General features: G+C 39.3%; 2 protein-coding genes across 2 annotated transcripts; one reads left to right on the top strand and one right to left on the bottom strand.

Annotated features, from left to right (window-relative positions):
- Positions 1-332: 332 nt before the first annotated feature.
- cdca5 (cell division cycle associated 5) lies at positions 333-1,989 on the bottom strand. Its single transcript, XM_005938763.3, has one exon. The coding sequence runs from the start codon at positions 1,987-1,989 to the stop codon at positions 1,207-1,209; it is 783 nt and encodes a 260-aa protein (XP_005938825.1). The 3' UTR covers positions 333-1,206.
- On the top strand, positions 1,919-19,822 carry psmb2 (proteasome 20S subunit beta 2). Its single transcript, XM_005938764.3, has 6 exons — positions 1,919-2,352; positions 3,807-3,929; positions 4,066-4,136; positions 17,065-17,227; positions 17,536-17,585; positions 19,656-19,822. Exons 1-6 carry the CDS (start codon positions 2,262-2,264, stop codon positions 19,755-19,757), a joined length of 600 nt encoding a protein of 199 aa, XP_005938826.1. The 5' UTR covers positions 1,919-2,261; the 3' UTR covers positions 19,758-19,822.
- The last annotated feature ends 6,162 nt before the right edge of the window (positions 19,823-25,984 follow it).

The raw sequence follows: 25,984 nt of genomic DNA on the forward strand, positions 1-25,984 counted from the left end.
GAGGAAAAATGTCCACCACTCTCATTAAATAGAGACAGTTTGCCCACTCAGTCATTCAGTTCACCTCATCATAACCACTGGAGACCACCTCTTTGCTGTCAGCATGCTTGGTTGGCACCTTGTTAGTCTGTGCTGGCTAATCCTGAGTGCCATCATCAGGCAATAACTTCAAAACACAAAATACTAGTGACAGATTAAATAAACAGGTTTCTGTGAAATATTCATTTTACAGCTGGAATAAGATGAAAATACCATTTATAATGTTGCTAGTCTGTGATGGTCATCTTTGTTATTTATTTCTTTTTTTGTTTTATAAATTAAGATATTGTGTGTAATTTGGGGAAAATAAAGGATAAAACACTATACTTTGACTCAGATGTCAGATCTGGCATTAGCATTTATTTACATGAAAATTTCCAAGAAAAGACACATAAGAAAACAGTTCAGGACAAGAGTATTGGCAACTGCTATAGAACCTTTGTGTCAATAAATGTGGATTCAAACACTCTATTAAAGAGAAAATACCCTGGTTTTAGATATAGAAAATAATACCAAAGTCTTTTGTTTGCAGCCTCTATTAAAAACATTAAGAGAAACAAAATGTACTCTACAGGGTAGAAAACTGGCCCTTTGAAGGCTACAACTCCCCCCGTATTATGCTTCCAGGGTGACACAAGATTCTTTTTGTCTTTGTTTTATTCTTATTTATTCAACCCTTATGCCAGGGGAGATAATGAAATATTCATAATAAGATTATAGTAAGAACACAACTGTTTTAAAAGCCTTTAACACCCCGCCAGAGTAAAAGCGATGGTCACACACCAGATAAAAATCAGTGAAAGGCATCTTATTTGAAAAATACCAGCACCAGTCAATCCTGATATATTTGTGCATCCTGACTGATTATGCTACAGGTGAATGTATCTAAACATTTTAATTTTGGTCTAGTTTATGTAACTATGGGGCCATTATAACATCAAAAACTATCCTGTCTGTAAGCATCCACAAAATGACTAGCAATCACATTAAGAGCAAACTCCAAAATGATCAAACTTTACAATAAGAACAAATAGAAACAGATAAAACTTTAATGTTTTGAGTAAGAAAAGCACATTTTCAGCAGAGTCCTCCCAGAGTCAGTGTTTGTGTGCATGTCTGTGACAAACACAAGCATGCTGCCAAGTCTTTCTTTTTTCCCTTGAATATTTACTCCACGACCAGTTCAAACTCCTCAGCCTGGTCAAACTCTGCATTCATCTTTGCAGCCAGAGCGTCCAGTTCCGTGGTGTCTATCTGCTGGACCTTCTTCTTCCTCCTCCTCCTCTCCTTCACCACAGCCACTCCGGGGATGTCTGGGTCCGGCTCGGGGAAAGCTGAACCACCGCAGTCATCAGCCTCAAGCAAAGACGTGAATGAGTTCAGTCCTGTAAAGGATCCTGCAGAAACCTCCAGGCCAAACTTGGACACCCCGGCTCTCCGGACCTCTGGGGTTTTCAGCTTCTCAAAGCCGAATAAAGTCTCACGAGACTCGGGGCTGTTGAGTGAATTCTCGCTGAGCCTGCTGTAAGATCGGCGTACCTTCTGCGACCACACCGCGTCCTCTGGATCCATCTGCGGGGGGTGAGAAGCGGGCGGCGGTGATGAGGGGAGGATCGGTGAAGGCATAGTGGCCTTTTTCTTCTTAGCCGAGGAAGAGCTGCTCTCTCGGCCCGGGACGGGACCGGGCGTGGAGACCTTCGGCTTTTTCTGCTGGATGCCCTCAGAGCTGGACGGCCTCGGCGTGTTCTCCTTGTTCTGTTCCGATAACGCGACTGTTTTTCTGGGCGCTATTTTTCTTACGGTGATTGAGCGTTTAACAGCGAGAGACGGCAGCGCCATTTTGTTGTCACTTTGAGCTTGCGGAGAGCTCAGCCGCGGGGAGCGTCTCCGCTGCGAGCTGTCAATGCTATTAGAGTCCGTCATTATGCTCCGAGGAGTCCCTTCGTTCATCCCAACAGTCTCTTGAAGAAACTCCAGATACTTTTCCCTTCTTACAGCAGATCAGACTGTAACTCAACCAACACAGGGCACACAACAACAGCGAACGTTCAAATTGCCCGCCCGCGTCGCGTGGAAAATATGAGCTTCCTTTGCTGTGACGTAAACACTGTGCGCCGGCTATCACAAACTTTTGCTGTGTAATCCATACAGGCGAGGCTAAGAGACTGCTCATAATTTAATCTGTTTTATATAAATACTCCAACTTGTATCAGGTCAACAGAATGGAATATTTAATCGGCATACAGGGACCGGATTTTGTCCTCGTCGCCGCTGATAATGTTGCGGCAAGCAGCATCATTCAGATGAAACACGGTATGACAACGCGTTAGCTTATAGCGTTAGCCGCATAGTCGGTTATTTTAGACAGATTTGCTAACATAGCTACATTTTAGAGTCTCTAAATGCATTAAATCGGCTTTCTGCTTCTAATAAGTACTACTTGAACCAATTTTTTATTCATTTTGCTAAATATTTACATGTAACTACACACTGAATGTGACTAAAGCTAGCAAAGCTAACAGTAAGGTAGCAAATAATATCTTCTATCGCAGTTTGATGTTTTTTCTCAGCATTATCATAACCTTTTCCTAGCTAATAGATCAACTCTACATTTCATTCGTAACTAAAGTTGGCAACCTTAGCATGAGTTGCCATAAGAAGGTTACTGACAACGAAAGTGAAAGTCACTGTATCACTGTGGAAATGGAAGTTTACTTACACTCACCATGGATAATTTTAGCCTATTAATGATTTGTTTGATCTGTTCTTTTTGCAGAGTGAAATGATTGTACAGCATGTGTCTTTAATGAATATAAAAATGAGAGTTGAGAGAACAAGTTTGAATTTACTTCGTATTTGGTTCACTTAGCAAGTTGTACCCTGATCTTATATTTTTGGAAGGCATCAACAGACTTCTGGCATAATTCTGACTGAGTTTTGACCACAATTCTTGATGCTTCAACCTGCAAGCTGTTAAATTGGGTTGAGGTTGAAGAATTTGGAGGTAGTCCTTCATTATTATTCTGTGCACTTTGTTTAAAGTACCAGCACCACTGCCAGCAAACTGCCCCAGAGCATGATGCTACCACCAGGCTTAACAGGTCATGCAGTGTTTTTACATCTGAAAGCCTCACCTTTACTCCTCCAAACAACATCTTGTCATTGTGGCCATATACTTAAATTATTGTCTTGTCTGGCCGTAATACTTTGATCGTTGAGTGATCCATGTGGGCAGCAATTTTGGAGCACGGGCTTCTTTTCTGGTGGGCACCCTCTCAGTCCATGGTGATGCAAACACCCTTCGCTGTGCATTGTGCCACCAGCAGTTTTAATTTCAAGGTTGGCTTGAGCCTTGGTGGTTCCTGAACAGCCTAATCAGTTTCCTCTCATCTGAAAGTGACTATTTGGGTCTTCCCCCAGGTGTTTGCAAAGTGGTGACACATCCATACAACTTGTACTTGCATTCATTTGTTTGAACTGATGATCTTGGAATCTGTAGTTGTTCTGAAATGGCTCCAAGAGATCTTCCTAACTTGTGTAAATCTACAGTTTCTTGGGCTTTTTCATTGTTCTGAGTATTTGTCAATCCAAATAGTGGTGTCAGTCAAATCCTTTTTATGCTGGAAAAAGAACAGTTCAAAGAAATCATCAATAGCCCAAAGTTACCATGGTCATGATTAGTGTGTGTGTATAAAGGTTTGACTACAAACTATAAGACAATTTAGGAACAGACTAATGAATTTGTGTTCTTCCTTATATTTTTTCAGACTATGACAAGATGTTCAAGCTCAGTGAGAAGATTTTGCTGCTGTGTGTGGGAGAAGCTGGAGACACAGTGCAGTTTGCAGAGTACATCCAGAAGAATGTGCAGCTCTACAAAATGAGGAACGGTAAGAACCTCAGACATGATTGTTGTGATGCTGCTGGTCCTTATAGGTTTTAAGTTTAACTCTAAAATGTTTTTGGGAAACCAGTTTGCTTGCTAAAAACATTTATATTCAAAGCTTTGTGCCTTCTTTTTCTTAGGTTATGAGCTCAGTCCATCAGCAGCAGCAAACTTCACGCGAAAGAACCTGGCAGACTATCTTCGGAGCAGGGTAAATGTCCTGATATATCTATTAAAAAAAAGAATAATATAGTAAGGCTACACAGATATAAAGTCAAAGTGATCAATTTTATTTTAATCTTTGTGTCTCATTAATTTTTGCACCGGCTAATCGAAGACGGTGTGGTAAAGAGTTGGAAAACTGTAAAGTATTTAAGTTATTTTTTATTTTTTTGTTATAATGAAGTTTTCTTGTTATAATGAAGTTTTCTTGTTATAATGAAGTTTTCTTTATTTCTCTCACACTGAAAAAGTTTGGAGGTAGCACATAACAGAAACCAGATAAGTAAGAACAAACTTTTGACAGATTTATTTTACACATCAACATTGGCCTTGAGTGGAATGGAGATGATCTGTACATCTTCAGATACTACAGTCAATTTTACTGTGTGCTTTTTTTTTTTAATTGAAGAAGAATGGCTTCAAGCATTGTCTTTTAATATAAGAATTAGCTTGAAATTATAGGTGTATTCTTTATTTCGCCAAGTAAAAAACTTTGTCTGAGTTGTTAATTTGTTGGCACAGTGAAGATTACCTGATATAGTCATTCAATGCTGAAAACAATAGGGTTGCGCTTGAATCCAAGTTATATCAGTAGAATCAGATTTGATCATAATATTCTCGCATCTTTCTTTATTTTTGTTTAGTCGGTTTTAGTTAATTGTATTTCTTTTGCAGTGACCAGTCATTCTTCTTTAGTTTGTGGTTCCTTGTCCATCCACTTACCGTAATAGTTGTTTGTTATAAGTAATACCTTAGGAAGATATTTTTTCTTAAATGTACAGATCAGTTAATATATTACCTAAATGTCAAAGGAAGCTAAACATTTTTATAAGCACTGAGTTGACTAAGTCAACACCTTGATGTTTATCTGTGGAGGAAAGCGTTGAGTTTCCAGCAGTATATGCCACACCATCAGGACCCCACTCTCTATTTTGGGTCCATTAATGTGCCAATTTAGACTTGTGAAAAAAGAGATCCTTAGAAAGTGAAATTCACGAACAAGTTCATAAGTTTGAATAGAAAAAAGATTTTAAAAAAAACAATTAACAAAGTGAAAAAATTTTTTTTTACTTTACCTTGTGTCTATCAGAAATCCACACGTTTTTTTATTATTATTATTATTAGTATTATTATTATTATATGTTTGATATTGTAAAAATTATTTGTCCCTGTTGAATGCGGCCTCACCTAAGTGCTATTTTTTTTTTTTTTAACTGTCACAGCCACGAGCTTGATGTAAAGCAGTGGTGGTAACCTGTGTTTTGTGAGAGCTGCTTTCTCTTGCCCCGGGGAAAATGTGGTCTGTTGAGACTAGAGAGCAGAGACTACAATCATAACCAGCATAATTGTTTGACTTCAGGTGCCTCATACACACTATGCAGACATAAAGAAGTGATATCTTTTGTAGATGAAAAAATTTCTCCACTCTGCTTATTCAGAGTTTGATCATTGTAACTGATCCTTCGCAGGTGAGTCTCCACAAGTCCGTTAAGTTTTGTCTTAATGAGTGAAATCATAATTGGTGTAAGGGTTTAACGTTTCAAAAATGAGTGCAAATAAAACAAAATAAAGAAATCAGCAAAAATAATGCAACATATATCATATTTGGTGTTTTGCTAAACATTTTTTCGTCACTAGTTTCAGATGTGATTGAGCCCAAATGACTATCATGTCTAACAGAAAACAACCTGCGCTCGCTTAGTTTCCCCACACATATGTCATCTTGCAAAGATGCATTCGTTCTGCCTTGGACTCTCTGTCTTCCTCCATATTTTACTTTTTGCTTCAAGTATACTTCTACCCTTTTGCCCATTTTCAAATCATCTCAACACTAGTATCCTTGTATATTTTCTCTGTTAACAAAACAGTTGCTAATTAATCCCAAGTTCCAGTGGTCACCGTCTGAATTAAGCATATTCATCCTGGAGTAATGAATGAACATACCTATAAATATTTTAATTTCTATTTTAAATTAATTACACTCTTCTGCCAGTATTTGCAATCTCATTTGGCTTAAGGGAACAAATGATAAAATCACCAACTAATTCAAGTAAGACTAACCATATAAGGTAGGTTTACTCATCCAATTTAAAAATGTGTTTTAGTTTCTACTTGAAATTCATTTTCTTTGCTCAAAATGAAAACATAGTAACAGAAGCCCTAAGTGTGTTGATGACACGGCAGTGCTGTGGTGGTGCTGAAGAGGTGGTATTACAGAGGAGCTCAGGTGGGAATGAACTCCCACTTGAGTTGGCACATGTGTTTGTATCATTGTCATCTTGAGACACTCATGTTAAACCAGCAGATGCATTTTGACAGAGCCAGCTACATTTGTCAGCTTGTTGTGAAAGATGACTGAGGGTTCTCCCTCTGAGATTTCCTGTAACACCTGAGCCTGCAGGCCTGTCTCTCACCCTCACTACGCAGATCTGCTGAATGTCTTATCAAAAAATTCTGGTTTTGACCTTTAGTTTTTTATTAGATCTTTTACACAACAAGACAGCCAACCCTGAGATTGAGAAACACGCAAATTACTGCTACTTTATCTGTGTTACTTCATGCAGATGTTATATTGCAATATATAGAGCTGGGGGGGTCAGTACCTTAACACTTTAATGTTAATTAACCATTTTATTTGTCTTTGTGTTAAAAATGTTCCTGGTGACTAATTTACTAGTAGCTAAAATATTTTAAAAAAGACTAGCCGAGTAGTTTAGTGGCTCTTTCTCATAGAAAGTGATCTGCTTTTGGTACTGACTCTCATTCTTCATGCATGCTGTATGTATCCGCTGTGCTATGCTTTGCTTGATGCCTCTGTAGACTGTTCATGCACAGTGCAAACTATTGGAAGAATGAACACTTGAGCTCAGTCAGGGTTAAATGCAGTCTGTAGAAAGATTGCATGTGTTTTTAAGAGTCCTGAGAAACTATTTATCACTTTCTTCTGTAGTCAGTTTATCTTTTCACATTCTTCAATTATCAAGTTCAATTTTAAATTCCAATGACATATGTGGCACTTCGGGCCATATATAATGAACAAATCCCGAGTTCAGCCTCCTGATAGCCTGGTGAGTAAAGTGGGGATTACAGGGCAATACTTAACGTAAATGCACTAATGTCCATTTGGGTTCCAGTGACATAAATTTCATCAGTCAGTTTTTGCAAATGTCCCTCCAACATCCATTTGTCTGCCTTTTTTTTTTTCTTGACTGCACAGACTCATCTGCAGAAAATTTACATTACAGTGCACCAACTATGCAGACTTTAAAGAAATATAAGAGGAATGACTGCTGAGCCATCAGGTCTCCAGCTGAGCTAAGCTTAAAGCTGTTCAGCAGTCTAGCACCTGGTTTCACTTCTTTTCACTTCACAACTTAAACCAGTTGTGGAACATGGTTGACCCCCCCCCCGAGCCTAATTCTGTTGGAGGTTTCTTCCTGTTAAAAGGGTTTTTTCCTTCTCACTGTCACCAAGTGCTTGATCATAGTGAGGGGATTTCGTATATCATATCTTCTCTGTGGCTGGGCGATAGACCAACAACAGCACAAGCATGACTAGCCCACAGATTGGTTGTGTTTTGGCATGGCCCCCCCATCTTGACAACAGACACTCTAAAGGTAGACAAACGGTCTACACGTTACCACACCCGAATCATCATTTCCCCATATGCACCAGATCTTCCTCATGCAGGTTGTAATACCAAATTGACTAAAACAAAATACCTTTCCTACCCTTTTTTTTTTTTTTAAATTACAGTTTTGTATTTTTATTTTTATGTATTTTTTTGCATATACAATATGATGTCAGTTAGTTCTGGTTTTCTAGTTTTATTTTTAGTTCTGTTACTTGAAATTTTATTCCGCACATAGCCAAAACTAAATATTAACACTAACCATAATAATCCTGCTTGTTCATTATTAAGTCAAGAATAATTAGTTTAACTAACTGTGAGGGCAGCATCCCACACTCTTACTTTTGTGTTGGGGGGGCGTTTATTTCTCATTTTAAGAAGTTGACAAACATCTCTCTGATTGGCCTTAAGAGCTTTACAGTTTATCGTGCACACAGCCTTCCCTGTCCTTAAAGCCTTAATACTGATGTAGGAAAACTTTTTGACAAGAACAAAATATGCCAAAGGGTTTAACTCATCAATGTTACAGACTTTGGCCTAAAGTTAAAATAGTGTCCTGATCGGGAAATCGTGAAACCAAAATATGTCTGTTTCGATACTTGATGCGTGGAAACTTCTCTAACTCTTCACAGAAATATGTTTGGATTTATAAAACCTGATATTTTTTTTTTTCCCCTGTCTCTCCAAAGGGGAATTTCTGACATCCCCCTAAAGAAGTTTTAGTCAGAGCTAAAAAGTTTTATAAATAAAGTAACATATTCTTGAGCATACTTTACATTTTTGTTCTCAGAAAGTCAGAAATGACAGGCAAATTAATAGGTGCTCATCAGATAAAGTCACACGTTGGTCATGAGTTACTGCGACTTTTTTGATTTTACAGAAACAAAATCATTTTTCTTTATCGAGTTTTGATTGTTTTTCTAAAAACATGCTATTATCTCATAGCATTTAATAGATTGAGATTTCATTCATGGTTGTTCGTTTGTAGCCCATTCAACCAAAGTACAGTTGAGTTCATGCCGTTTGCCCGTCCTTCCATAGTTCACAAGAATCACTCCTGCAGTATTGGTCAGAACTTAATCGAACTATAGCCTGCTGTAGGTAGGAGGAGGTAGAGAAGGTCATGTATAAGGTTGGTTGTTCGATACCTGGAGTCTTTAATCTGCATGTTGGGAAAGAAACTGAACCGAGTTTTCCCATCCATTGGTCTGTGAATGTTATAAAAGTGCTTAGGCAGAGAAAGTGTGGGTATGAATGGTTGAATGAGGTGTTTTGAGTGCTCATATGGAGTAGAAAAGCGCTATAAAAGTACCGCTCCATTTACAGTTGGGTCTTCAGCCAAACTGCTCATATTTATTTTCAGTGTTGTCAGATTTAATTTGTCCTGGAGATGACTGTCTGTGATGTGATGCGAGTCGTGGACTTCTCATTGGAGTTTAATTCTCCTTTGTTTTTGCAATACAGCCAAATGATAACAGCAAAACTTTTCACTTTCTTACTGTACTTCACATATTACAATAACATGTGAATTGCAATATCTTTCCTGAGAATGTTTTAATCTATGTGTCAAGTTCTTTTAGCACAGTAAGAGGAGATGCTGAAGGTTTCTTCCTGTTAAAATGGAGTGTTTCCTCCCACTGTTGCCAAAATGTGTTTTGTAGGCTCCCGACCTTGTAATATAAAGCACTTTGGGGCAACAGTTTTTGTGTTTTGGCGCTATATAAATAAAATTGAATTGAGTCAAATTACAGTTTATTTTTCTGCAGAGATTGCAATGTCTGAATCTTTGTTTTATGCATTTAGCTTATAATGTGAATTTTCCTATGAAACCAAAGCATTATACTTGAGTAGCTGGAACTGGAACTGCATAACATTTGGATCTTTGGTTTGAACAGTTGCTTTGAAGTTCAAACTAGTCTAAAAACTAATGATTTAATTTGTTTTAACCTGCAGTACACATGCACAGCTTCGTTCTTTTTCTTTTTTCTTTTTTTAAACTCTCTACTGAAGACATCTGTATGGTCCTCGATGCATCTCATGCAGTAATTTGTTAAGAGTAGTGTAGCTGCTGCCTGTCACAATAGCAGGAGGGTGAAAATAATTACAAAAAACAATTAGTGTGGCAGAGAAGGGAATGTGGGACACATCGAACGGGGGATAGGGGCAGAGGAGCAGCAGCAGGAGGAGTAGAAGAAGTGGAGGTCTCGAGGGAAACGGCTAAACCCAGTAGACAACAGCACACTGACTGGAGTGCGAGAAGGAGTAGGAGTCAACATACTCACAAAATACAATATACATGCACACAGAGGGACCTATAGGATCGAGATGGTTTTATTCAGTCAAGGTTGTGCATGTTGTGGGATAACATTTATATTCATGTCTTGCCATAAGCTGCAAGTGTATCGTTATTTTTTGTGCCTCACGGATATGAATTTGGCTTTATGAGTGCAGGATTTAGTAATGCTGCGTTCTCAGGAGTGCTCAGAAACTGAAGCAATAGCACTTTCTCTTCTGCATCCCACACCTTCCTCCAGCTATGCTCTCCTCACATTCATCAACCTCCAGAGTACACGGACATTTGCAAATTATGTTGTATAAACAAGTTTTTTTTCATGCCGCTACCCACCCCCCCACCCCCCGCAGAACATCTTGTATATGTAGAATAACTAATGTGTCTTGTCTTTTTGAGAGTGAAACCGAGAAAGAGATCCTTGGCTGAAGTCTTGAACAGTCTACTGGGTGGATGTTATGATACATATTGCCATTCTGTGTTGGCCCTGAAGTTTATTTTTGGGTCAGTAATCGCTACCTAAAATAAATCTGAGCAATGCAATTAATGCAGCGTTTATGTCAAGACTTTAGGACTTCAGGTCATTGATTATTTGTAAACAATTTTTCTGTTTAATCTGCCTTTTTTTCTTTTTTTTTTTTTTTTATATAAGATGAACAAAAAAATCAACAGTGATATACAGAGGAAAGGTCAAGTTTCACAGAGGTATAGGTATAAACAAATGATTCGGGTTATTAAGAAAGAAAAGGAAATTTGAATATCATTTGACTATATGAAATCAGGGAATTTGGGATCATTTACCTGAAAAAATAAAACAAAATAAACAGATTTTTTCCTTCAGTAAATTTGGCTGATATTTCTGCCCACTATAATTATTAGTCAGGATTGTTAATCTGGTATTTTTGCTTTGATTTTTGGAGGTAAAACTTGACTAATGTGTTAACTCAGTGCCGACAGATGACCAGTTGTGTGTCTCTGTTTGGTCATTAATGTCCACAAAACCATATGAAGATAGACATTATTTTGATCCTACAGGCCAATTTCTCATATGTGGTTTGAGAACCCATTTGTTGACTAAATCTAAATTAGATGTAGATTAAGGTGAAAAATGCCAGGAGTCCAAGGGAATATGCTGCATATGTTGAAATATATTTTAATTAATATGATTAAATCATGTATAGCTATTTTTTTCTCTCGTTATGCCATCTTTAAATTATCTTTTTACCCTCCTAAAAAATTTGTGATCCCACTTCCATGTCCAGAGCCCTAGGTTAAAAACCAGTGGCTGATAAATTAATCAGTGGTATATTGTTAATTCACATGGCTTTATTCCTGCAGGATAAATTAGAGATGAGTCCTTGAGTCTGAAAGATGTCATTCCCCAGTGGCCGCAGACCTCCGGGAGGTATAGTTAGCTAAAGTCAGCAGAGCATGTCGGCGCAGAGACATTGAAACCCTGCTCATATACGACTATGTGCTTACCAACCCGTTGCATAGAAAAAAAACAACCCTGGTAACCTCTGGAGTACTGCGTTCACTCAAGCTATAGAGAGGAGACAAAGGAGGGGGGGAAAGCAGCATAATCACCTGAGGCCTCGGTCTGCTGCATGCATATTAGCAATGATATGTGTGAAACTCACCGTAGAGCAAAGATCCAGGGCTGAATGCTTTGCCTCTGTTTGTTTTGCTGTTCCTCTTCATGTGCTGTGATGCACAGACAGGTCTCAAATTAAAGGAAAAAACCTGACCCTCTGACACAGTGAGAGGATCCGATGGCTCTGCCTTGATACGAGGAGTGGTTTACAGTCCACTTGTGCCTTTTATCAGCAGTTTATACTCACTTTTGTCATCCTGTTTTGATGCTGTGTATCAATCACAAATTAATCACCAGGATTGTTCTGGATGGACATGGACACTGTGATGTCACTCACTGATTTCGGTTTCTGCGTTTTGGCGCGTCACAATTAATGAATGTAAAGGAGAGTCAGGCTTGGTGAGATTTAGCTTAAATAGTTTCTAGATTGCTTTTAATATTTACAGCTATGTGTGATCTTGGCTGTTCAGATGTTTTGTAAATAAGAATTTTCCCATTTTTGTTTGCAGTAAAAGTGACTAAAAATGATAAAGTTAGAAGGAAATATGGTTGATCTATTGCTTTATAGAAACAAAAGGCAGGCTTATTTGACAAAAGCAAACTAAGTTAAGGAGGAACATGTTTTTAGTCCCAGGACAAAACAGAAGGAAATTCCTCAATCATGGATAAAGACACTGCAGATTGGGATTCTTGATACTGGTAGCTACAACAGGCCAAGACATGATGTTAATTTAATGGAAGGAACATCAAAAGGTTTGTAAATACAGCATTAAGCTGTTTTGAGGCTGATGAGGAACCTTAAATGTCCCATTTGAACAAGTAGGTGACATTCAGTCTGTTAATTTTTTTACCATTTTCTATAAGACTGCTGCAACAGTTAGATCGCTGCAGTGCAGTGGTGATCTACAGCTCACCCCGTATGGGTTTGTAAAATATTTTTAAGCATGGGCACACAGTGGGTACAAATAATTACTGGCACCATATTGCACGCGGCTCCCCTGCTCCTGCACAGATGAACAATTAATACAGCAGATTGAGGAGAAATGCCAATAAAGAGAACATGCCCCGGGGCAGGGTGCAAAAATAAGGGGAAGGGAGGGAGGGGGGAGAGATGGCAGGAAGGGAAGTGCTGGAACGTGGCAGAGGAGTGTTTAGGGATGACTTTGTGATGATTTTTTAGAAGCCTGACCTTAATTTGTGTTCACAACTACAGAGAAGTTTCTTCATGGTTTAGAGGAGAAGACGGATGCCTCTCTCCTGCCTACAAAAAATAGTTTGCTACGTTTAAATCGCACAAAGACTGGAACTTGGTAGGAAGAGCCAGATTAGGGCTTTGGAGTATTTATAAAAATGCAGATATCTGTAGGCAAGCTACCAGAAGTTTCCTGGTTTGTGTGTCTAGAGCAATATCAACCAGTCAAAAAAAGTTAAGTGTTTCTACATTTGTAAATAACCACTGCCACAGGATTAGGAAGTTTAGGGTCAGATATATGATGCCTAACCCTGGGAACTCACAAAGGGTGTTTCTATTAGGTTGTGTGACCAACAAAAATTTGGTCGATCATCTTCTAATCACACCAGGAGTGTTTCAGAAGTTCTTTTACTACAGGTGAGCAGATCTACCCAATATTCATAGTATCAAAACGAAACATGCACTATGAAAGATGTCTGAACCTTTTTGTGCTGACTGTCACGTCTATTTTATTTATAGGCTAAAGAACATTTACGTGAAAGGTGTGCTTTGTTGGTTAATAAGTTGTGGAAAGTAAAAATCACATTGGTTTAGTGGTGATTGAAGTGTCCAGAATTTCAAAATTGACTATGATTCATCTCATAAATCGTGACACACTGTTCTCCCCTCACTATCAGTAATACTGGCCCTCTATGTACTTGGTATCAAATTGATACCGGTCGTGTTCGTGTGGTTGTTGCGGGCTGATTATTAGACCTTGCGTTGTTTAGAGTGAAGTACACCTTCTGAAGTGCTCTGCAGCACTTTTGGTAGAAATGCAAACATTGTCTTGAGTGGTGACTGATTGGTTGGAGAAACGTAACACTGCCCAGGCTGTTCTTCGGATTTGTCTTCAGGTTATAGCCAGCTGGTACCCACTTGGTTCTATGTGAGCAAAAACCATTTTAAAGCTCACTGAGAAACACTAGAGCTGTTGATTGTTTTTTTTTTTGTTTTTTTAGTAAGGTGGTGGACACATTGGGGAACATGCTGTCGAGTCTGCTGACTTGGCCTGACTTGGGGAAAACACCCAATATTTTACGACTTCCTGAACAGCCGCCTTTAAATAGCAGATAAGAGATATAAGCACTTTGTTTTAATGGTTTGTTTGCCGTTGTTGTTAAGGAACACACATAAATTCTTAAAACCAAAAACACTGAGCGAGAGACTAAAAATTATAATTAGCAGATAGCCTGTGGCATTTCCAGATATGGATTAAGCCCATTTGTTGACTAAGGCTGAATTAGAAGTAGAAAAGGTGAAAAATGACAGTCGTTTGAGGGAACTACCTCCATATGTTAAAATGTATTCTAATTAACCAGATTCAATCGTCACAAATTAAAGACCAGTTAATGATCTGCTATGACAAATACTCATGGTTTTGAGACTGAAGTTCAGCAAACACGTGGACTCGTTACCTCAAAGCAGGTAAAGACCGCTCAAACATGATTGGTCAGTAGAACTTGGATTACAAGCAGGAACCCGAAAACGTATCCCTTGACTACAGACCTGAATATTATTACAGTTACAGTAAAATCCACCATAAGTTTGTAAAGTCTGTGTTGAAGCCTCGAGCTGAGTGTTCAAAGAGCGAGGGACAGATGTGACCGTTAGATCAACTTCACGTGTTAGTCAGTATGACCTGAAACTATCAACTGAGCCCTTAAACTCTGAGGTCACAGGACAGCCGTTTTACCACAGATTTTTACATAAATAAGTGTTTGCAGTCAGAGGAGTCGCCCCCTACTGGCCAGTAGATAGAACGTAAGTTTAAAGCACATTCACATTTGTTTACTTTTCACTTTCAGAACTAAAAGCTACATGTGTCTTTTATACTCTCTGATGATACTTACAGGGTTTGTTTGTTTGTTTTTAATTATTGCCTCTTGAAATTTTTGTGCATGCTTTAGCCTGTAGGTCACACACTTAAATTGGTCCTGCAAATGAAAATGTGCAGTTTCCATGTTACTGTGTCACTCGCAAAAGCCAAATTTGTAAAGTTACACATTGGAGCTATGAAAGGAGGGGCAGTGTTGGAGTAATTCTTGGCTAGCTGTTCCTCCATCTAAAGCAGGTTTGTGTCTGCTTAAGGCGATGGCATGGGTTACGGGTGAAGCCTTTTGTCTCATGGCCCAACAGTCGCCTTGCTTGGCTGTGAGCAGGAGTCACGGCAGGGAGGATTAAAACATATGATGTGTATTGTTTGCGTATTAACTGAGGTGTGAGTTCAGGTGGTAGGGTTAACAAGGTGCCTGGTTGCCTCCGAGGTGACATGGGAAAGGGAAGGTTATTTTGATGCCAAGACTGTATCATTGTTACATGTAACCAGTGAGACAGCTGTCTGGTGGGCGGGGGTGACGCCACTGGGGCGTTTGCAAGCTCACATAGGAGTTAAAACACACACACATAAACACACACACATTAAGATATTCATCCTGAGATTCACGCTCATTGTGCACTCCTGCAAACACCATTTCTCAGTGTGTGTGTGCGCATTCGAAACCATCGTTAAAATACACCCACATTAAAGCCTGCTCCCACAGGGAGCGCAGCGATCATCGTTGCCCTCATGGCACACGCAGCGCCAACCCACAAGTCACAGAAACAAGCAGGTTGTCTCAGACATGAATTAAAGCACGAAGGCAGGTGCCTGGCGTAATGCGAGTCTTATTGTCGTTAAGACTCCCCATTTTCCTCCTCGTGCGACACATTACCCTTCTGCTTCTACTTCAGTCAAGAATTTAGGCCACAAGTTGTTTTAACCCCCTCCCAAAAAAATTAGTCCTGGTTTAAAGGGATTTTTTTTTTCTATTGAAAATGAGAAACAAGAGCTTGCAACAGCGAAGATAGAAAGTTGGTGTTTTGGAGGAAGAGAAGGGAGACGAGGCTGGGAGCGTTAAAGATGTAATTTGAAAAGAGAGAGGGGGTAGGGGCAAGAGAAACGACTTTAGAAGTTTTTAATGAGCCCTGGCGCTACTCCAGGGCACAGGGTGAAGGCAGCAGAGAGAGGAGGAGGAGTGGGGGGGCAAGGGAAAGAAGGGATGAAGACAGAGGGAGGGGGTAGGGATGGGGGGCGCTGGCTCCCAGCAGATGTCACACTGCCGATGACACCCCGATTCCTTTCCCCCCCCCTAAACACACAAAACACTCACCTCCTCTGTCCTGTGACCCACTATCACCTTTTCCGCTCCCTCCGTTGCACAGCCGCTCTCTGACTCCTCCGCTAGCGTGTCTCTCTGTCACACTGCTGCTTATGTTTTCTTAATGTTGCCGCTGTGTGCAGCACGCCACGTCTCTGCTAAGTGGAAAAATCAAAGTCGATAATTAGGAGCAATTTATTTGGGATAAGTTGAGAAAGAGAAGTTGCACTTTTCAAGTGCCGTCTTAATCTTGTGAGCTGGCTCCTGGAGTAAAATCATCTATGCAAGTGTTAGCACCTCTAATTGGAGCAGAGAAGTAAACTTTTTAAATGGAGACAATAAACATAGCACCGTGTTTAAAATCGTACCACATGTGATGCCCGATGAGAGTAGAGGCCTGCAGCTGGTGGATCCAAAATTCACTCCTCAAAAAATATCCGAAAGCTTCTTAAGACACTTGTATCGTGTCTTCAGTGTTTCTGGAGCAGCTTTCCAGTATCTGAATAAATGCATCCAGTTGGCTTGTCAGAGGATTTCGATGGATGAGCAATAAAAGCAAGGATGAAATGCAGTAACCACTCAATCGCCCTTTTGATGCTTTGGTTTTAAGCACTTTAAGCAATAAAGTTAAAAAAGGGGGAACAAATATGAGAGAAATATTAAAACTCATATCATATGATATCATATCTCATATCTGTCTTCCAGACTTACCCATAAATCTTTTAATAATCAGACAGTCTAAACGAATCATAAAGTGTCCTTGACAGAGGTAACTGAGCTTATAGTCTCTGCATTGGTTTCTGACAACTTTGAGCTGCACGCGGGTGAATGTGAATGTGAAGTCTTCCTACAGGTGTTCATGAGCACTGATTTATGACATTTCTGATCCTGCAGCTCTGAACTAAATCGCACGTAGGAACCTGTTTCTAGAGGTGTTGCGTTTAAAACTGAACACATTTAGTTTGTTTTGTTCACGGTTATAAACTTGAATATTAATCCTCGGCTGCCTCCTCCTCCTCCTGCGTCTCCAGACTCCATACCACGTGAACCTGTTGCTGGCGGGCTATGATGACACAGACGGCCCGGGTCTCTACTACATGGACTACCTGTCTTCCCTGGCCAAGGCCCCCTTCGCTGCCCACGGCTACGGAGCCTATCTCACTCTTTCCATTCTTGACCGATACTACAGACCAGGTCAGTGCATACGGACGCCTCGTATCTTGTTGTTTTCTCTTCTTCTCATTGTTCCTGTGAGACAGAGAAATGGAGAGGATGATGAAATCACCGCAGAGGTTATAGAGTTTGTTCACACTCGGGTCAGGAGATTGGCTCGAGGCGTGGTGATAAACGACTTTTTCCTGGTGGTGATAAATGACTTTTTTTTTTTCCTCAGTCTTACAGCTCAAACTTTTTATGTTAATTCAAGCGTTTGTTAAAGTAACCTGTGACCCCTGTATGATGCACCACAAACTGTATTTTCTTTTTTCTTTTTTTTGTTCTAGATCTGAGTCGGGATGAAGCGGTAGATCTGCTGAAGAAGTGTGCTGAAGAAGTGAGTCGAAGCAGTTTCTTTTTTCATTCGCATAAATGAAAGCCGATATTTATTCAAATATTTATTATGTCAAGATTAACGTCTGACAGTTCCACACATACTCTCGGGTATTTAATAGCCATACATGTATCTCCATAGTATTTACAGCATCCATTTCCTGTCAGAGTTATAATACTTTTGTGAAGTTATTTCTTATTTCTTCTTCTTATTTCTTAGATTTTTCTTGTTTCCAGAGTAGATTTACTTGTTAGTTTTTTGTTTCATTTCACGTTTTTACTTATTTCACTCTCAGTTTTTGGTGATTATTTAAGTGATGTGGTGAATACTACAGTACAACCTCTTGACTCACAGTCATGTAGCTGTCTCGGCCTCGTACTGATGGTTGTGTTGAAAAAGACTGAATACAAGGACAGATGTTTTTGAGTTGACTGTAATATCTCTGATGTGGATTACACCTGAGAAAGGACAGCTGTGGAAAGTGTCCCGATCTAATTTCTGTGTGAAAAACATTTAAAGTAGCATTAGACAACTTCTACTACCCCCTGTGCAGATGTCCCAAAGCTCACACTGCTGGCCATTTTTAAAACACTTAAAACATTTTTAGTTACTTCGATTGTTCCAGTGTCCACAATTTCAGCGAGCTCGGTAACCTGGAAAGGCCAAAGCTCTGTCCACCTCCTGATTTGATTGGTTGAGATTTCTTACATGATCACAGACTGATTTTTTTTTAAGATGTCAGTATTGTTCCACAAAGGTAAATCAGAAACACCTGTCTATTACCTTAAATAATAATGTATTCTTACTTTTGATCACTCTTATGATCATAATCCAGTTTTTACATGAGAAAGCTGTTTCTGTTTTACTTATTATTGATTATTTTGCCTCTGTGGCCTCTAAGTGTTGCACCTGGAATTAATATTCCAGGTTATCCGCCCATCCCAATCTTGTGGTGGTGATATCTTAGGATATAAATGGACTGATAGCGCTATTCTACTCTCCTGGAGTACTCAAAGCGCTTAATACAACATGCCACATTCACCCATTTAAACAAGCACTTTGTTCTACAATTTTAAGTTCTCACTAACATTCACACACATTCATATTCTGATGGATGCATCAGAGAGCAACTTAGGGTTAATATCTTGCCCAAGGATATTTGGCCTGCAGACTGGGGGGAGCCAGGGATCGAACTACCAACCTTCCGATCAGTAGATGACCTGCTCTACTGACTTAAGAGAAACTATTCAAATATTCCACAAGCTTACTGTCAGTTTAGCCTGTCATATTTTGGGGATGACTTTTATGAGTCGCACATTTATGAGTCAAGTCTTTTTCCTTAGGGAAGTCTGTGCATTTACTTATAATTTCTGGACATCTGATTGACGGTTATATTTTATGCATGAATAAATTAAACAGTAAAAAACTGGTTGGGAATCATTTTATTACAATCCTCCTAACTGTCTTATGTGACCGCACTTGTTCTCGTCCATAAATGAAGAAGAGATGAAAATATTGTGTGTTGTATTTACACTATAACTCAACAACAGAAGAGGCTTCTGACCATATTATTACATCTGCGTAGGTTTAGATTAGATCTGGTAACCCATGTTTTGGTGCCCACGCTCGAAGCTGTGACGCAGCGTCCCCATTTTAAAACTCGCAGAAACATTCATATTTAAAGCTTTGCATATTTTCGTGGCTACAGATCAGAATAAAAGAGGAAATGCACTTCACACCTTTTACTGAAATCCTTCGAAACGCTCGCTTCACATGTAATGGCAACTTGGGAGCTTTGATCAGTCTTGACACATTAATAGGTTCACATCATACAAACAGCAGGATATTTGAGTTTTTTGAACAGTGGCATGTATAGATTATTAAATATAACAGGGGTAAAAATAGCTGGAGTGTAAATTATCTCACTTTTCACCTCTTTTCTTACCCTGCTTCTCTGCATCTATTTTTTTTTTTTTTAAATAAAGTTTGGTTTTCTGTAACTTCACCCCAAATCCTTTCATCTTATTTTGTTGTTAAATTTCCTCCTGTGTCTGCTCTCTCTCCCTCTCACAGCTCAACAAACGCTTCATCCTGAATCTCCCCTCCTTTACCGTCCGTTTGATTGACAAGGAGGGCATCCATGACCTGGAGAAGCTCACCCTCGGCGCCAAGTGACCGCACTGCAAAACTACCCACCATCACAATCGCTTCTCTCTCTTTTTTTTCTTTTTTTTTTTTTTGTACCAGTGACCTCCCTGCTTTTTCTGTTCCAATAAAAAGTGACACACAGTTGAGATACAAGCTCTTTGTCCCTGTGGTGCTTTCTCGTTCTCTCGTGTGCTCATCTGCACATTGAATGAGAACAGCCTTCTGGCTGTGTACTTTGCACTTGTACTCAGTGAGAGGGCATGTGGGTAATGTACACTTGCTTACGCTCCTCGTACACGTGTATTAAAACACGCGTGCGCATGTAAAGAGAAAAGCAGCTTTCTTACGATTGTGTGAGATTTATGGTAAAGACAAACACGTGTAGCACAAGCGAGAAGTAGTACGATCACACAAGCTGTGTGCAGGGTGACCACATGTCCTGCTTTATGTGGTGCTACACGCCATTTTTTATTCCTCGTTCGACTTTTTCACATCTCGAGACAATGTCGTACATTTTCACTGATTATGCAAGACGTACATAAAGTCTGGCTTTTACCCAGAACATGTGAAGGGAAAGCTTTTTATTATTATCACCTAGCACCCTGCCCTTTAAAGCGCCAAGAAGTCACAAGCTTTGCAGATTTTGTTGGACGTGATGAAAATGAAGCAACAGTATTTTCTGAGAAATGGAGGGGTTATCTATTTTGTTGTTAGACATATTATGAACAGAAAAAATGTAAAATAAATAAATGCATTTGGCAGTCTGGGTGCATCCTCTATTACTGTTGCCAGGCTAGAAAGCAGCTAAGCTTCCTTTTAGTTTTAATGCATTCACTTGGCAAAGGAGTTGAAACAGTTGCATTTAGATCAAATAGATGTGCCTTCCTCCCACCACTGTTAACGTGTCCCACACAAACACTTGGTTTGTCCCACATGTTTTTCACCCCCCAAAAAGACTTTCAGGGCAGGGGAAAAAGGTCAACAGCAAAAATGGATGGTTACAATTATGTTTTTATTATTATTATTTCCCTAATTGCAAGCTTTTAAGAAGAATTAAACACACACACAGGACATATTCTATTATTATAGGGTTCAGATGACCACCAATGATCAATTTGACTTCACATGTTTAAGAGAATGAAATGAACAAGAACCCACCATAGACATACGAACAACAAACTGCTCCTTCATTTCCACATGTTACAGTCCACAGACCAGAAAACAAAAGAAACAAACAACAACCTGCAGGGTTACAGCAAACTATTCTGACACTCAATAAAATCCAAAACATTCACTTCTTTCATAAACCTTCACAATCATGCACTGTTTGTCTGTCGCTGTCCTAAATTTCATTGAGTTTTTCTTTTTTTAAGTAATGGTATTAACCTTTAAAAAATGCTTATTTTGTGGTAATTCTTTCTTCTGGATACAAACACATTAAAAGTAGTCTTTTTAAATAATCTTCTCTTTCTGCCAACACAAAGAAACTTTTCTTTTATCTGCACACTTGTGTTCATATCTCCAGTATATATTTTTATTTTAACAGCTTAACTTGGCCGATGTTAAATGTGCTCAGCCAGTTATGGTGTGTTAATCTCAATGTCTACACAATCCGAGCTGCAGCACAAGCTGATTTCCAATCCTCTGCTGAGATTTCACTCAAACATTATTCACTGATTTAATTATGTATGTCGGTAAATGTATCGCCGCGCGCATCTGTTAAATGATATTTACCTTTGAACAAGCTGAAATTGTTTGCTAGTGAGCCCTGTAGGTAATACTGGTGTGTGGTTTGTTAAATATGAGCTGCCACATTTTGATTTACCTGTCAGGAAGAGATTAAACATTAATTATCAGTCAGGTTACATTTTACAGGTGTCCTGATTGATCACGTGAGCAGGTATTTCAAAGCTAGCACAAAAACACAACTTCCCCTGAATCTGATTCCATTTAAGATGATATAACAAAGGTTATACCAGAGCAGCCGCTCTGGTGTTAACAGAGAGACCAGTCAATGGGCTTTCAAAATAAAGTGTTCATATTGTAATCAGAAGAAGGGTTAACAACAAAGAACAACTGACTTCACAACCTCACATACAAATAAATTATAAACTACATTTTCACTTGAAATTAGAGAAGATTGCATACGGCTGATTGGTTCAGTTTGATATATACACCCTGAGATTGTCATTTCAAATTTTAAAGAGAAGTATTCTCATCCAAAGTCAATTTCGTGCATTTGTATAAAATAGTTATGAAGTTTTTTAGCTATAAATTTCCATAAGAGGACTTAAATTTAACCAATTCAGTCTACATCAAGGTCCGAACAGTAGATAAAGTTTGGGTTTGTTTTTTTTTTAAAGAGGGGCACAAAGAAAAAAAAAGAGAAGTAGATGAACCTTGTAAACTTTTGCTACAATAGCTAAAACAGTTTCAGATCGATGTTGGTCTGCTCCGTCTCAGTTTTTTCTCTCCCTAAATATTCAAAGATGGTGTTTAGAAAGGCTAAAAAAAAGCAGTTTATCTGCTCAGAGGACGGTGGTTTATGTTGCTAATTATCTTCACTGTCCTGGTTTTTAGTTTTTCACCGGTATTGAGGAAGTGGTTACTTTTCTGGACGTCAGCTGAGTTTTTAAATACTTTTTTCTATTTTTTTGGCGAAAATACTAAAGAGAAATACATCCTTGGATCATTCTGTGCCGCTGCAAAAGTATAAAATATCCTTCATTTATACCAAAAGTTTAAGAATTTCTGTTACAGTAGCCAAACCCCCAAACACAGCCTTAAATATAAAAGCTTAAAGAATAGCTCAATAACAGCAAAGTTTGGCAACATAAATATCTCAATGAGGAAAAACTAAATCATGAAATGCATTTAACTAATTAGAGACAACAAAATACAGTAGAAGGCTTTATCAAGTGAAACAGCTCAAATTTATATAAAGAAAAACAGATTAAAAATGGATTTCTAACTGTAATTAAAAGTATAATATAAACTGAGAATGAATCAAGTGTATTCAGGCTTGCGTTCAGACAGCATTAAATGGTTTAGAGGGCCACCACTGGACCACGGTCCACACTTTAAACCCTGGATATGTTTATTTTTACCTTTTTATATCTAATTTAAATCCTTTTATTGCTAAAAATTTGTCCAGTACTGAACCTTTAAGTGGAAATAAAAGAAAGGAATCTTTGTGATTCACTAACAAGAAGCTGAAACAAGAAGTTCATCGGTTTTGTCTGCGTATCAGAAGCATTACAGTAAACGAGCACACTTGCATGCAGCTGGAAATAAGAAAACCAGGCCAACCTCACAGCTGAGCTGGTGTGTGTTAGAGCGACTGTAAACCCATGTGTATGAGAGAGGGAGAGGCAGCGTGTGTGTGGCTCCATCATCCCATCTCCTCTCTCCGCCACAGACAGGTGATTAATAAACATTAAACAATCCCTCCTCTCTCAAACACACCGGAATCTGACGGGAAGAGCAGCATATGTTTGCCTGGAGGCACAGAGAGAGATGGAGAGCGGCCCTGCTGAGTGTCAGATAGAGGGAGAGAAAAGGCGTGGTGGGGGGGGGGAGTTAGGTTACAGAGACGGAGATGAAGGGATGGGGTGGGAGGGGTGAGGGCGCTCACACAAGAGGGTAATGAGATGGGAGGAGAGAAGGGGAGATACGGCAGGTAGAGATGTCTGAGAATGTATGAGCAGGCGACATGTATGTGTGCGTTCCCTGGAAAGCAGTAATTGTGCTGAGCGTCTCATCCTGGTTAAATAAAGTGAAGGACTGAGCATGAGCGGTGGTCTGTGGGAGACGCGTGGAACAGACAGATGGGTTGAGGGGAAGCTGAGGTGTGCCTAGTTGGGCGCTGGAGGTCGTACTACTCCCAGGTACAGCGCTCAGGGCTGCAGCTGTGACACTGCTGTCTCCACAGGGGCCTCTGATGGAGGCCTGCATGCAAAAGAGGGTCACTGACGGTTTTTGGGGCCTTTGGGGAGCCATAGAAAGTATAAAAGATGGACATAGCTTCCAGGTCCGAAAGTTATTCCAAGGTATAAGTGCCTTAAATCTGAATTTTATTGAACCTCCACCAGAGGCTGAATCCTCTTGAAAGGCTTGGAAGTCTTTTTGTTGGAACGGTCTTTGGCTTCCTCTCTCTGTGATCTCAGTAAACAATTTTTCGATTAGTTTATATTCTCATTTAGGAGATTATGTACATGTACAATTGGGGGAAAAAAAAAAAAGACATTTATTTTGGAAATTACTGTCATTTTTAGAATCAGAAAGGAAAATGATCCAGAATGTGGTTTTAGAACAAAAGCTTCAAGGATTCAGATCAAGGATTTAAAACATGGCTTCACTAACCAAAAGCTCTCTCTGGCTTTTAATAATAATAATAATAATAATGATAATAATAATAATAATGATAATAATAATGATAATAATAATAATAATAATAATGGTCAGAGACAGTCACAACAGTGCTGCTGGAGGCCATTTTTTAGGTCTGGCAATTCAAATCAATTCAATTCAATTTTGTTTATTTTGTGCCAAATCACAACAACAGCTGCCGGAAGCCACTTGTAAATTATAAACTCGAAAATAATACAAAGAAAATCCCAACAATTAAACAACCCCCTTTGAGCAAGCACTTGGCAAGAGTGGGAAGGAAAAACGCTCTTTTAACAGGAAGAAAAACCTGGCAGAACCAGGCACAGAGAGGGGCAGCTATCTTTTGAGACCGGTTGAGGTGAGGGGAGGAAAACAGGTGCAGTGCTCATCATTTTCCTCTTTGGACAAAGGAGCAGATTCCGGTGCTGCTAATGGGTTAACAACATTTCCCTCCCCTCTCCAGCTCTCTTGGGTAACTGTCCTTCTTTTGAGACTGTGGTGAGACACAGCTAAACTTGTGGAAATGACCTCTATTTATGTGCCATCCCAGAGGAGCCAGATTACCTAACACACACTCTGTAGGGTCCAAGTATCGCCTCGTGCTATAGGTACGCTGACCCCTAGCCACTGTTTTGGGGGTTGTCTAATTGTTGCCCCTCAAGTGCACCTGTTTTTAATTTCATTAACACCGAAGCAGCTGAAACTGATTAACAACCCCCTCAGCTACTTAGCTGACCACATCAATATCCCAGAATATTTACTGACTTGATACTCTGATTAAAATGTTTTCCTTTCATTTTCTTCTTTTTTTTTTTTTTAGAAGTATCTGGCTGCTGTTGAAATTTGTCAGTGACAGACTGATCCTAACATCTACTGATTTTCTGTTTAATAATGTAAATGTAACTTTTCTTTTGGGTTTGGGCTTTTGGTCCTAACGGCGTCACTTTGGGCTCGGGGTGATTGCTTTGTGACATTTTTTCTGAGAGTGAAGTAGACTCCTGCATCTCCTCTGGGCTCTGCTTTCAAGCTTTAGAAAAACCGGCCTGTAACTGAAGATTTTAGCCAATTTGGTTTGACACTCTGAAGACTTTCACCTCTGAGAGCAGGGTCTAAGTCATGCGTGAAGCCAAGAGTCAGTATGCTCTTATGCGTTACCGCTTATAAAGCACATACATTGTCCCTGTGCTCATCTGGTGGGAGGTAGAGGAGCCAGGCTGGTTTTTTTTCTTTGTTTCTTCCTCAAATTTAGGATTTATTGTGCCTCGTGCAAATTTTTGCCTACTGCAGCTTTAGGTGTTGGATGCAGTCCTTGCTATGACATTTCTGTTGGAACTTTGCCCATGGGGATCAATAAAAATAAAAGGCACAGAGATTTACAATCAAGGCAAATAAAAGCAGTGGCCAGTACCATTCAGCTGCACCTCAAGGTGCTGTTGTTGTTTTTTTTATACTGTATCAAAAACGAGAAACTCCACCACTCAGTTCTTAATTCTTTAATAATATATTACATTTATGCTGTAATACAATAATAATAACAACAGTAATAACATTAATAATAAACATACACAGAAAGTACAAAATGATTTGTGTTATTTTCTTAAGTTACCAACACGCAGTACTTCAAAATAAAAGAAAACAAATCTTCTTTAGCTGCCTCTCGTGCCTTCCTTCAGCCTTGCTGCTAGAGAATCCAGAGAACTCGATTTCCCATGACCACCCACCATGAAGGACTACAAATGGAAGCTGGGTTTGTCCAATCGGATGGATCAAAAAGGCTTCCAAAGTTCCAGAGAGGGGCAAAGAGCAGGTTTTTGTCTCGGATATGGCTTATGGCGCTTCCCAGATGAGTTCAGTTAAAACTTTCT

Source organism: Haplochromis burtoni, unplaced genomic scaffold (genome assembly GCF_018398535.1).
Source record: "Haplochromis burtoni strain Fernald_Lab_line unplaced genomic scaffold, NCSU_Asbu1 Contig_149, whole genome shotgun sequence".
NCBI lineage: Eukaryota > Metazoa > Chordata > Actinopteri > Cichliformes > Cichlidae > Haplochromis > Haplochromis burtoni.

What these genes read in the sequence shown, in the direction of transcription:
- psmb2 (XM_005938764.3), top strand. Translation starts at nt 2,262, where the DNA reads ATGGAATATTTAATCGGCATACAGGGACCGGATTTTGTCCTCGTCGCC. An exon ending in GCTCTACAAAATGAGGAACG is followed by an intron (nt 3,930 to 4,065) that starts GTAAGAACCTCA and finishes TCTTTTTCTTAG; the next exon opens with GTTATGAGCTCAGTCCATCA. An exon ending in TGACCGATACTACAGACCAG is followed by an intron (nt 17,228 to 17,535) that starts GTCAGTGCATAC and finishes TTTTTGTTCTAG; the next exon opens with ATCTGAGTCGGGATGAAGCG.
- cdca5 (XM_005938763.3), bottom strand. Translation starts at nt 1,989, where the DNA reads ATGAACGAAGGGACTCCTCGGAGCATAATGACGGACTCTAATAGCATT.